The sequence below is a fragment of the Pollachius pollachius genome, assembly GCF_949987615.1.
Source record: "Pollachius pollachius genome assembly, chromosome: 2".
NCBI classification, from domain to species: Eukaryota; Metazoa; Chordata; class Actinopteri; order Gadiformes; family Gadidae; genus Pollachius; species Pollachius pollachius.
In genome coordinates, this window is record NC_136935.1 from 43814080 (window position 1) to 43827735 (window position 13656).

The 13656-nt window shown below is 42.4% G+C and overlaps 2 protein-coding genes across 2 annotated transcripts; both read right to left on the reverse strand.

Annotated features, from left to right (window-relative positions):
- Window positions 1-40: 40 nt before the first annotated feature.
- Window positions 41-8084, reverse strand: akap8l (A kinase (PRKA) anchor protein 8-like). The gene is made up of 13 exons (XM_079758641.1): window positions 7978-8084; window positions 7249-7287; window positions 6891-7137; window positions 4693-5293; window positions 3580-3709; window positions 3422-3477; window positions 3192-3222; window positions 2904-3045; window positions 2404-2545; window positions 2216-2321; window positions 1972-2102; window positions 1721-1816; window positions 41-1371 (listed from the first exon to the last, which is right to left on the reverse strand). Exons 1-13 carry the CDS (start codon window positions 8000-8002, stop codon window positions 868-870), a joined length of 2250 nt encoding a protein of 749 aa, XP_079614767.1. The 5' UTR covers window positions 8003-8084; the 3' UTR covers window positions 41-867.
- Window positions 8085-8858: 774 nt separating this feature from the next.
- On the reverse strand, window positions 8859-13292 carry mvb12a (multivesicular body subunit 12A). Its single transcript, XM_079731097.1, has 10 exons — window positions 13175-13292; window positions 12531-12626; window positions 12303-12386; window positions 12107-12206; window positions 11660-11789; window positions 11270-11407; window positions 10505-10584; window positions 10192-10247; window positions 10025-10090; window positions 8859-9915 (listed from the first exon to the last, which is right to left on the reverse strand). The coding sequence occupies exons 2-10, from the start codon at window positions 12624-12626 to the stop codon at window positions 9838-9840; spliced, it is 828 nt and encodes a 275-aa protein (XP_079587223.1). The 5' UTR covers window positions 13175-13292; the 3' UTR covers window positions 8859-9837.
- Between the last annotated feature and the right edge of the window lie 364 nt (window positions 13293-13656).

The following is a 13656-nucleotide window of genomic DNA, read 5'->3' on the forward strand; positions in this document are numbered from 1 at the left end:
CCACGTTTGGTCAAGGTTATTTTATTATGGACGGCCGGTGTGGACGTTTTTAATAGAATGGAGTACTTCAGTCAACAAAAGATGTCTGTGCGCCACCTTGTGGATGTTATTGCGCCCAAAGGAAAATAAAAATACGTATAGACCTTAAAGGTATGAGCATTTGACACGGTTAAGCATTTAAAGCTTTAAACTGAACGAAGCTTAAAGATTTAACTTTTGATGCATACAAGTATAGTCTGTCATCACATATGATCATATTGCAATGATACAACATAATACATTAAGCCACCTTTGATTTGCCAAATATCAAAAATATGTTTGCCCTGAAGAATGACTTTAATTACAGTTGTGAAAGTATGACCTTAATTACCCAAGTCAAAAAATACATGTGCACAAAACGTTTTCACAAACACCACAATGGATTTATCAAACACATTTTTTATTTACTCAACAGAACAAAATCTTTGCTGCACAAGAGACAACGGATTAGTTCCGAAACCAATTCTAAAGACATAACTTTAATCATTCCATGATATTAACATTTAGAAGTGTTAATGTAATCATTTGCCAAAAATATTGACCGGCAAGGGACTACATTTTATGTACTGTTAGTTGGGGGAGGGCAGAATTTACCACTTGATACCAGACACTTTCAATAAAAACAAAGAAAGAAAAAAAAGGCACAAGAAAATTTGGTTTACAAACAAAACATGAAATACAATTTTTGCTTCGTCTTCGTAAGAAACCTCAGGACACTGGCATGTACGTTATGGTAATTCAGGGTAGGCAGCGAAAGGGCAGCGATGGAAGGACTAGGAAACATGTTAACTGGTCCAGATAAGAGTTTGCGGTGAGAGGCCACTACAGTCACTCAAGCACAGCACCATCACTGCCATTCTTGTCCCCCTCCATTTCTCCAGCTGTCGCTTTTACTCCCTCTTCCTCGTCCAACTCGCCCTGCACAGCATCTTCACCGATCTCATCCTCTACAACATATCCCTCGTCATCTCCAACCTCAAAGCCTTCTTCCTCTTCTTCCTCCTCCTCCTCCTCCTCCACCTTATTGCACCCCTGCTGTGCTGCCGCCTTCTGCTCTTCCTCCTCCTCCTCCTCCTCCTGCTGCTGCTGTTGCTCCTCCTCCTCCTCCTCCTGCTGCTGCTCCTCCTCCTCCATCTTCTCCCCCTCCGCGCCTTCTCCCTCAGCCACTTCCTGAGCAGCCGCTCCTTCAATGGCAGGCTCCTCCTTGATTGACTGGCTGGCGTTCTTCTGGCCGCCGTCGTCGCTCATCTCCTTCATGCCGTCGGTCACCTCCATCACCATGGAGTCCTCGGGGTCCTGCTCGTCTTGGTTCCCAGTGAACGGATTTTCACCCTGTACAGGGAACGGCCATTTCAACACCGAGTCAAGTTCAGCTCCACACATTGGTGCCGACATGGCTGCAATGTGCTGGTACACTTTTGCCCATGAAGCACTCTTATGTGTTGACACAGAACTCTTATGCGTTGCATGCTAAATATTAACAACTTCCACAACCACTGTTGCAGATGGCTGACATCTGGTTTAGAAGCCGTCATGGTACATGTTTTAATTAGTTAATGCCATTCAGACCTGGCTGCAATCCCACTAGACAGACAATGCGGTTCAAGGCCATGCGAAGGGCAGGCTGCTGAAGCACCAACAACCAAAAGCGGCGCAGATAACCCAGCTGTGGGATATTTACCTTGAGATAACTCTCCAGTTTCTTGCCAATGATTTTGTGGTTAAGTATGCTGCGAGCAACAGACAGACTGCCTCTCTTCGACTGCTCCATCATACCCTGTAAACAAACAGAGACACCACCAGTCAGACCGGGGGAGCAGGGTAAAGCATGTTCAGACACAACCATGTGCATAAACAGGATTCAGTATTATGGCTTACGTCGCTTATACACATTGATTCCTCATGTGAAGATCGGGGATTGAGCTTTCTTACCTTGCGGTTGTAGTTGTGATCAGGGGATTTGATGTGCTTCTGGATCAGGTGGTGTTGCATAGGTATGAACAGGTCACATGCGGCGCAGTGGGCAGCCTCTACTTTCCTCATGAAGTGCTCCATACCGATCTCTGTCACATGAATACAAGGGTCATTTTCAGTCGTACACACAGTACGTACACACACTGCCACACAGTACACTTAGGAGCAGAATATCACACACACACACACACACACACCTTACCCCTAGTGAGGTCCTGTTCTTTGTAGACTTGGCAGATGGCAGCGCTGTGGTTTTCCAACTGACTAACCCTCTGTTTTGTCTTGTCAAATTTGTTCTGCAAGTATTCCTAAAAATAAAAACAATGACGTCAAAAATAATTTCCTTAACGATGAATTTGTAACGAGGAAAGAGGAGTGTGGATGGCTCACCTGTAGGAAGTCTGTGGTTGGCTTAGACAGCTGGCTGGACAGGAATTTAAAGTGGTCCTTATGGAAGCGGCTCTGTAGATGGATGGCCATGTCTTCTTTGTAGAACGAACGGAACTTACACACAGAGCAAGCAAACATAACCCTGCATCGTAGGAAACGCAGTCCATTACACATCAGGAGGTCAAAGCCAATCTGACATGTTTGCACACATTATCAAAAAAGGAAGATGGGTCGAAGAGGTCAAGTGTGACATTAATTAAAGAAATCCCGTAGGAGAAGATTCACAGTGATCAACCATCTGACAGACGGGACTGACATCAGGGAGATGACACAAGGAAGATAAATCCACAAGGGACAAAAGTGGGGTGGAGGAAGAGGTGAGAAAGCAGGTTCCTAGTTGTAACGGGTTGGTCTACACAGATGGATGACACAGGTGGCTTGAGATCAAAAGGAAGGGAAAAGAGGGGAGGAGGTTAATGGATGTAGTAGGTAGTTCTGACCTCTGGGAGTTCACTTTGCCGCCTGACCTTTCCAGAAAGCCCCTCCGCTTCTTGAGTTTGGGGTTCTTGTCTTGGCCTTGACCCAAGCCTTTTCCCTGCGGAGACGTCATGGCGTCTGAGTCGTCCTCTTGTTTGGATCCATCTACGAGGGATGGCAGAATCAAAGCAAAATAAATATTAATAAAATGGTATATTTAGCACAGTTTACTTCATTCAAGAGGTTCACTGTAAGTGTGTTGTGCATTAAAGATGCATTTAAATAAAATATGAGTGACTAGGTAAGCATACCTTGCTCCCTATCCTCTTCTTGCTGATTCTCCTGTGGAAATTTGCGGAATTAAAATGTGAAGTATCAAATAAAAGGTCACTATCGCCAAATGAGTTAAACAATATAAATTTAACCTATGGCCCACTGGTGAAATCCCTTGCATTTGCAGTATTATGAAAACGTTGAGTGTGCCACTTTAATTACTTCAAGAAAAAGGAAAAAGTGTTCAAGCAAAACTAAATTAACTTACCCCTGATTGAGTCTTCTCTTCACCCTGGTCAGCTTCAGATTCGAGCTCCACGGCGTCTAATTGAACACATTAAGATAAGCAACCGTCATGCGCTGTAAAAAACGAAATGGCTGCGGATCATCTTAAGCAGTGCTCACTGCCAATAGTGACCACTGTACCTTTGTCTTCGTCAGCCCCTTCAGCATCGGTCTTGTTCATCTTCGACTCTGGTTCGTCTCCCTCAGCCAACGTCTGTTTCCTCTTCTTCTGTCCATCGCGCTGGGGTTTCACCTGCTTCGCGGCCTCAAACTAAAATAGCACTCACAATAATCAGTGACAGAAATAGATTGCAAAATATTTTGGGGTTGCATGGGATTATTGACCTCTTTATCGCTGATCAATGTATGTTTGACATTCAATGCCTGGCAGGTAAACCCACCCCAATCCTTGACAGTGCTTGCCATGTAAAACAAATGCACTCCCATCAAAAAGAAAAACAGCAAAAAAAATTCTATCGAATAGCAGAATTTAGTACCAGAGCTTAACACCTTGTGTAAGCATTGTATGACAGCAAATTCAAAACAAGTTTATTCTTAAGGTTTCATAACATTAACAATTATTACAGGAAAACATTCCAGTGAGTCAAAGGAAAATACTGAAACACTGGAGGCCAAAATCCAGTGAATTCAAGAGTAGACTGGAATACATCGATAGACAAGCATCTCAAGTTTGTACCGTCTCTTCCGATAATAGTTAGGAGAACTCAAATGGAAAACACCAACTAAACCAACTCACCTCCGAGAGGGTCAATAACAATTTGTTAATTGTTGATATTTAATACCTTTAAAAAAGTAAACTAGAATTTGATTCATGTTACTTGTGTCAATACCATTGCAATGCACTCCCTTCTAACAGGAATTCATTCAATAGCATAAGCCATGTCCCGCAAAGTAAATTAAACACAAATCCACGTCCAAGACGAAAACCTCCAGAGATGCAGTGGACAATAACGACGAGGGTGGCGCTTACTGGACAATTACTCTGAGGCGAATGCAATTAATCTTGATGAGGATATTTTGGGCCGTTTACACTGGTTGGACATTCATGGAGGACGACCAGAGACTAGTGACACATTTGGGATTGATGGGGACATGAGGCAACAGATTGCATACAGATTCCAGCATGTATGGTTGGCCTGTGAGCTGGTAGAGGGTATAAATGGAGGTCTTTCAAAGAAGGCCCTCACTACTGTCCAGTGTTGGAGGTTCAGTATTCCCACTGGAGGTACTTACTCGGTTAAGGGGTCTCTTGCGGCCTCGCTGGCGGCCAGCTCGTGGGCCCCCTCCAAAATGTCTTCCGGGGAAGTCGTGGGGGCCTTGGCCGGAGCCCTGGTGGAAGCCCCCGCTCTCAGGGTACATCCGGTTGGCCAGGAGGGATGGGAGCTTTCCCCTTCCACCTCCTGGGGAGTGGCCCCGGTGGGGGAGGCCACCTCCCCGACCACCTCCTCCTAAGGGAGTGGGGTCGGGCTTTCGGCTTCCAAAGCCTCCTCCAGCTCCTCGGCCTCCGGCGTTTCCACCCCTTCTGGGGGAACGGCGGCCGGCGCTCACCCATCCTCCACCTCCTGAGCCGGCTCCCTGGCCACTGCCGAAGGAGTCCCTCATATTCTGACGCATCTTAGCGACTCCGTAGGATGGGGAGGGGCTGTCGTAGCCGCCTCCTCCCAGCCCTAGCCCAACGCCCCCTCCGAAGCCTGAGCCTCCGCGCTGTCCCAACAGCATGCTGTCCCCCCGGTTATCGCCATAACCATAGTTACTGCTGCTGCTAGATCTGTAGAGATCTCGGGAAGAGGCCAGCGAGGGTTGGCGCGAGTCGAATGACTCGTACTGGTCAAACCTGCGAGGAAGGGGGGGGGGGGAGGGGAGGAAGAGCAGAGAGTGAGGGAGGCAGCCAGGTTTGGATTTCTCCACCTGGCTGCCCTTCTCCTCCACGTTCTCGCTTTCCCTCTCTCGCTCTTAGTTCTCCCAACCCAATTTTTCAGTGAACCACATAAGTTCAGAAATGGACGAGCCAAAACCATCGGTCTGGATGTGGCCACGGATTCACTTTTTTTTTTTTAAATGGAAGAAGGGGTTCAACTCTTCCAATTTTGTGCATACACTGGAGGTCTCAAAGGTTACCAGTTACTTGTGGGTTGGGGATTTCAAGAACTTTCATGCCTCAGTCTTGGAAAGCCATAGCCTTGGAAGCAACTAGGGAAAGCTGGAGTTCGGGATTCATCAAGTATAGAAGCAGGTAAGACAGTCCAGACCAGTCAGTAAGCTTTAAAGACTGCATGATTACACGTTTTAACTTCATACTTGAATAGAAATATAACAGGTAGGGGTTCATTGAGGTATCCTTGGCACATACAGAAATATCTGTAGTTAGATAGAAAGTGATGGGTGATGTTGAATGAATGGATTTATAGGGCGTTTTTTTAGGGTGGTATAGTTTTGTGAGGTAACGCATACAAATACATTGCTCCAATCAAGAGAAACTTCATCCAAGAACCATCGTGTACGGACATCAGAAACCATTCCTCAAAGAAATCCCAGGACAGGCGTTTTGATGCCACACCCCCCACAGTATAGTAGTCAAGTGTGGGTGATATACCTGGTGACCTAAATTATACACTATAGTCAACATTTCCCTGCATGTGGACAAAGGACTGATTGCAAAGTATTATGACGATGATTGCAGCCATCGATAGAATGTAGTCATTTTATAGGACGGTTTAAAACCCCTTACAGGAACAGAGCCTCAATCATGCAACTTTGGCGCAACTACAACATTTTGCTAACTTGATCCACACATGCCTTGATTCTAGCAGGGGCAAAAACGGCACTTTAGTGCACAATGAAATAAGAGTATATTGGTTAAGGCCCCTCAGATTTCCTATAGCAACTCAAAACACTTGAGAACTGTTGTTATGTCCATTGATGTTTCAATTGAAGAGTGTGTGAAACCTGGCCAATAAGACCCAACGATTTAAACTGTAAATCAATCAATAGTTGTACAATTAAGAGCTTATATTTTTTACAAAACACATCTATTAGTCCTCACATATGAAGCGGCATAAATAAATGGACATGCAGTAGTGAATGAGACTAATCACTGTAGAACAAATGATGGACACCACAAGCAGAATAACAAGACAATTTTAGTTTGTCGGTGTGTTCTCTAGTGTTGCATATGTATAAGTAATAGGCTCTAAAAGGGAGGATACATGCAATTTTGTTGAAATGGCCAAATCCTTGAATGTGAGTGTGTTGATTTACATTACGATTTGCAACCCCTAATCTTGTATGACAAATATAAGATAAATGTAATTTTGTAATGAACTAATGAATACAATTTTGACTGGAGTCTGGATGTCAACAGCAAATGTATTGAGATCCAGGTAATAAAGAACACGCCAGTATTCTAACAGATATCTGGAAAAGCGCCATACCTGTCACTCCGACCACCTTTCATCCCTCCCTCCAACTGCGTGAGCATATCCAGGCGTTGGTTAATCTTGGCAATGACAGCATCTGCATTTGAACTTGAGGAGGAGAGCAGGGAGCCTCCGGAGAGACCCCTCTTCATTTGCCCACCTCCTCCATATCCTCCAAGACCGGACATCGAGTCTTTATAACCTCCGCCGCCTCCTCCTCCTCCACCACCACTACCACCATACATGTCAAAGCTGTTGGAACCTATAATAATCAAGGAGAAGATTGGTCATTATTAACTCGTCTATAACGCCATAATCTTGGGTTATTGTCATTATTTTTTGAGACACTACATGGACTTTTTTTTCTCCCTACCTCTGCTGCCCGACCCCCCGCCTCCCCAGCTGGAGTATCCTGCGTGAGACAATGGGAGTAAGAAACATGCAACCAAATCAACCAGCTTAGCCGATGTGGCAAACGTGTATCCAGCAAATTCATTCCTCTAATAAATAAACAGCAAAAGTATCATATCCAAATCCAACCAATGGGAAACGACTTATGTCAAAGCTAGATAGGGCTGTTCCAAGTAATGAGCGAATAGTCTGGCGGCCATTTTATTAGCTTTATGAGTCAATTTGGTGCCAGGCTCCATTTTAACAAGATTAACGGCAGATAGACCGGTTTGCAGATTAATATTTACTAAACTGTAAGTACATTAGGATTGTGGCCCGTCCTCTCAACAGAAAGGGGGCTAAAAGATCGCCACCCGACCAGGTACCGGTGATAGTCGTCACTACCAGATATCGGTGCAATCGCCAACGTTAGCTATAACGTTAAGACATTAACTATATAAAACCACCACAACTTCCTCGGTGTCGGTATGAGATTCAAGCCATTGCGTTTCTTTCGAATGACACATTTTACAGACCGTGCTAACGCTTTTGAGATATGCTCACAGCTAAAACAAAGCCGTAAACGTATCGTTAAATCAGCAAGCTAACAGTATGTTAGTAACGCGGCGATCCATGACGTGACAATACGTAAACCTATTGTGCGGATAACTCACTGATGTTCCCGTGAATGCTTATTGAGAGTTCTTCCTACCTGAACCATACCCTCTGCCTTCCATCTCTTCTTTTTGTTACTGTCGGCTTAGATTGAACACTCCAAGCACAAGGCCAGACTGCATGGGACGTGATAGAAGGGGAGGGTAGATATTGCTTCTACTTCTTTTTCATTTGATTGGATGTCTGGGATGCTGCTCCCCCTATGGGTATTCAAAGGAAGTATTTCTTTTAAGTGCCCAACAAAATGTGATGTTGAAATTAATTTATGATTGGAAAAAATTATGGTTTGAGAGTGTTTGTCAAATATAAGTGCCTGTATTCTATTACAATTATATGGTATTAATAGGCAATCATAACCTCTCGTCTTTATCTCCTTCGGAATAATTCTGCCTTCTCATCAGAATCTTAGTTTTTTTGGTTTCCCTTACTAAATTGTTTTTGAAAATGTAGAAACATGCGGAGCCACAAAAGCATAGCACTCACAGAATACATCTTCCAACATCTATCAAATCTCTATTCCCTGACCATGCCGCCAATGAAATAGTACCTTCCTTGATCAAGAACCACCTGGAAAAACCAGTCCCCAGCTCTTACATGCTGTAACCATATGCTCAAACTAACAATTTCCGCTCAGTACAAATAATGAGGGGAACTACTGTTAGCTGTCTACAAATCACTGGACCTCTTTCTTACAATACAAACCGGATCACTTTCCCATATCAGTCATAACTGGTTCCAAATTAACAAAATTGTGCCTCAGGGTATACTAAAATATCAGATTTAAATTGATGTACCAAGTCAAAAGCAAAACAATTCTTCTACTTCCAGCAATGGGACATGCAACACGATAAAATAGGCTTTCGCTATAGTACATCTGCTTGGTGCCTTCAAGTATGCCCCCTAAAAGAAAACAGAATATTTATTTTAAATTGTTCCCAAGCCTTTATTTTTCTATTAAACAGATTATAAATATATTCCACAAATTATAAAGTATTTCCCCATAATGTCCCAAAGATGACAACTGAAGAAGTATTCTCTCTGTAACAGACATCGCCGTGACAAATAAAGTCAAAAGAGACAAATGTGACAAATAAAGCACAACATACAATAGATACATCAATCCCATAAACATTATGTTGTGTATATTAGATGTAATGAACCGTGGCCCTTAAATGCAGTAAATTTGTTCTCCCAACAATTGTGTATGAATGTACACAATCGACATCCAGTCTACACCTCACCCACTGATATACAAATGAGCTTCAGTCATAAATATACACGTACCACATGCCACTCATCAAACAATGTTTGCCCAGTCCCATGCAATCTCTAATGGGCCACAATGATAAATGTGTAATTAATATGTAATAAAAGATAGACTTGGTTGATTGGAATTGCGTCAGATATACATCTACAATCATCTAGTTTGCTTTCCACATTCTGTAGTGTACAACATCATTGATATATGATTATATATATATATATATATATATATATATATATATATATATATATATATATACGATAGATCTATATAATAATAACAAAAATATACATTTAGATATGGAAATAGAGTGATGTCTAGGAGTGAAAGGAAAAAATGTAACAGCCCCACCAACCCCCTCAACAGTTTCTCACTTTCTTTGGCAAATCAGAACAATGTCATGGGATTATATTAACCATCACCTTTACCCACGACATAACATGAACCGTTGATAAAAGTTTCTCAGACGGATATGAATCGGATTCAGTTGTACTGCATATTTAACCAATTTCAAATATTACAATCGTTTCACTTAACGATGACGTGAGGAATCATACTGACAACTTTCCAGGACCACATCCGATGCCCAAGGGTCTTATGGCATGGGATGTCTAAGTGTGAAAGGCGTTGACACTATGAAGCAACCTTAGTCAAAGCTGAAGGCCATGTCCTTTTTGCGGCGTGTTCCTCGACAGCAAAAGTGTAGTTATACTGAAAATGTAAAGGAACAGTTCAAGTATTGTGAACATCACTGTACAATACAAACTGTGGAATGTAGAGTATAGTGTGGTGCGGTATTGAACTGTTCAAAAGGTCATACCTCCTTTTCAATGTCTTGGAGTGACTTTATACGAATGTCATCCAATTGTGGGTTCAGCTGTAGATTCTGCCAGGGAAAAATTATGTTATATGATCTATTCTTTAAGAGACAAGAGACTGTCATTTGTAAATGGAAGAAGAAAGAAAGAAAGAAAAATATAAACACACCTTGGAAGTTTGGAAGTCATATTTTGGGTGAAGAGTGAAGGGAACTCCATCGATGGCTTTGGAACATGAACATATTTTCATTGAGTTGATCCAAAACATTATGGTTTACAATACAATAAAGAGTCAATCATCATTCTTTTTTTGCAGATACCTTAACCAACTTGAGCCTTGACTTGGATAGCAAAGAAGTTAACAAATAAAGTAACAGAAAAATAAAGTTCAAATGTTAATTTATCAAAAACTGGTGAAGAGTAGCTTTAGGGTTTACATCTTATTAACATTAATTTAACTTGTAGAAGCAGTCTTGGCCAACCTGTGGTGACATCCACATGATTCTGCGTGAGGTCTTTGCGCCTCATGCTGAGCTTTATAGAGGGCTGGGTAGGTGGGTTACTATGGAGACAACAAGAAAGAGAAAGCTGGTGATAGGACAACTCTCCACTTTTTTATTCAAATAACTGCCTCCTTTGTTCTATTGAGTTGTTAGGCCTTTTAAGACTGCAAGACACTTCCACATTTTGTATTTATTTTTTGGGGTTTATTTCCAAATAAAAACAGTATTAACTGCAGAATAATAAATGTTGTTCAAAATGTTTTGCCATGCCTGTTGCCGTAATAAAAATAAATCAATAAAAAATATGTATAAGAATGTTGTCATGTGTTGTAATGGTATCTTTTAATGTCTTTGAAGAGCATGCGTCTTACATAAAGAGAGATGCAACTCCGCAATAAGTTACCATGGAAGGGGATGTAGCTCAGTGGTAGAGCGCATGCTTTGCATGTATGAGGCCCCGGGTTCAATCCCCGGCATCTCCAGCAGTGTTTTCCAATTTGGTCTACAGTTACAATTCCTGGTAGAGGCTTGGGTTCTTCTCTGGCCATGGACACTATTTTTAACTTATTACTAGTACTGTCCTTTACTTTTATCTGTGACACCCCAATACCCCATCTGACGTTAGTAAATTTTATCTTATCATAATACTTACATACCAAAAGGCAATGCATCAATACTCCAACTGAAAAAACGGAGAGCTGCAACATTTAAGAACAACAGCATAATTCTCACTGAAAGGGATACCTCGGTGGAAGGCTGGGCTGGACAGACGGATCCAGAGAGAGTCTGCGGAGGTCCAGGCTGAAACTCCGAGGCTTGGCTTGCGGTATCGGGTTGGTAAACGGGCCCGTTTTACACCAAATCACATACCCATGGATGTCTCTGGACAAAGTGAAGGTACAGGTGGATATGCTGTTAATTTAAGTATTATTATTAGTATTACAATGTCAGGAGAGAGAGAGGGAGACCACAAAAATGGACCAGAAATATTCTAGTTTAAATAATATATTAAATGCAAAACCATGTTATGGTGCAGGTGTAATGAATGCAGTACAAAACCAAATAGGAGAGGACAGATGTGTGTACTTAAATGATTGCACCTTGAGTTTGTACGACTAGCGGTGAAAGACTTACCCCACACATGTGTAGTGCTGCAACATCATTTTGCTCCTGGCAGTCACTTTGAGATCCAGCACCGCAGTGTCCACACTCCCCATCGGAACCACACGCACACACATACGCTTCCTCTTCGACACCGACGCCCCTGAGGAAGCGCACACACACACACACACAGACACACACAAACACACAGACACCCAATAGTAATTCAGAAGTACTTAGTGACTGTGGTGTTTGATATCTAGCCAATGGAAGTCTGTAGCAACCCTTCAGACCCCTGTCCCATACCTGAACCTACATTACAGATATACACATTCTCTTTTGTCTTTTGCTAAGCCCCTCACATAAAAGCCTCTGACAAATGCCCTAATGGCAAATAAAAACATTTATGTTGCATTTGTATGTGGATCCACTGTCATGAATACAGCCAACTGTGCTTGTGCATGTGTAACAGTTTCTTACTAGGCTCTAAGTGTTCTGCGATGAAGCGATACCCATGAGGAATAGCATCCTTTTCTGAGAGGATTCTGACATCAGACAGCACCACCCCCCCAGACTGTTCCTAGAATAGGATGTTCGGGTCAGAGTAAGAGAGGTTAGGAGTGAGAGCCACTATGTATGAGGTATCAGAGAAAATAGAAGTTAGTAAGTGTCCTACCTTGCTATAACAAAGATAGTAGCCGGCCCTCATTGCAAAGCTGCGTGTGAAGTTGGCAGCGGCCCCATCCTCAGTGATGGTTATCTATGAGAACCACAATCAACAGAAGAAAAAACGGAGAGTACTTTAGGATTTTGTCCATACCATAATCAATTTCACATATTAATAGGTCGGTCCTTGAACATCAACATCAAATCCATCTGTTGTCCATCTGTGATTGGATCCTACCAGACTGAAGTCTTTTGGACAGGTACCGCTATTGGAGGTCCATGCTAATCCAGTCATTGGACTGATGGGTACACTCCCTCGCTCCATCAGAGACATCTGAGAATGATTAGAAATAACATGAAGCTGCACGCTAACATTAAAGCTTCCATAGTAACGTGAGACAAATGTCACCGCTATCACAAAGGGCGGTCAAAACATCTTAAGTTGAAACTTTATTTGGTTGGGCCCTATGTGTAGGCCTACCTAAGGACATAATGCCATTTCTAGGTAGGAATATTGCTAATATGAGTAGTAAAAACAATCAATCAGGTTGGCCTACGTTAGTTGGCCTACGCATGTGTTGAATGATGTAGAAACAGGTCTTTCCTAAATCGTGTAACCTAACGTTACATAATGAATACTTATAGATGTGTACACTTATAATGTTAACCTATGTATACATTTCCATTTGGGGAGTGGATATATTTCAACATTAAGGGCAATGTACGGATCGACATAGCATAGTGACAGCTTGAGACCAATACAGGCCAGGTTCAGCAGCAGAAAGGCACAATAGGCAGAAGTTGGATGATACATGGTGAAAACTTTGAACAGCTTGTTTATTCCCGTAAATGTTCTCTTATAATCTTAAAATAAATACTTACGGTTGACTTGTGTATGATTTCTCGATTTCCTGTGCACTCCTGTGTGACCCCTACAACGTTTTCGATACCCCTTGAAACTTCTTGTATTGTTGTCACTTTCAAATCAGGAAGTACTAGTTCCGCGATTACTTCAACTCCCAACAGCCTCCCTCTTCATGTAAATTGACTCTGGAAAAATCGTTACGTGGTCTGACCACAAGGTGGCCCCATAACTTATGTTGGAGGATATGGTTTATTTGCCGAGGTCCATCGGCGACTGTTGTTGTCCATACATTTTCAGAGCGTGTCCAATATAGCGTGTTCATGATCAATATCTTGTTTATTAAAAGCAATATATGAATTGATGTTCTCTTCCGTATCACACAGTATGTACCCTACATAAACTCTGCATTCCCGTCCTCAATTTCAAAACACAAGGGAACCAACATGGATTTTCCTCCTTAGGAAACAGTTTTCTTAAATGCACGTATAGGTGTAGGTGT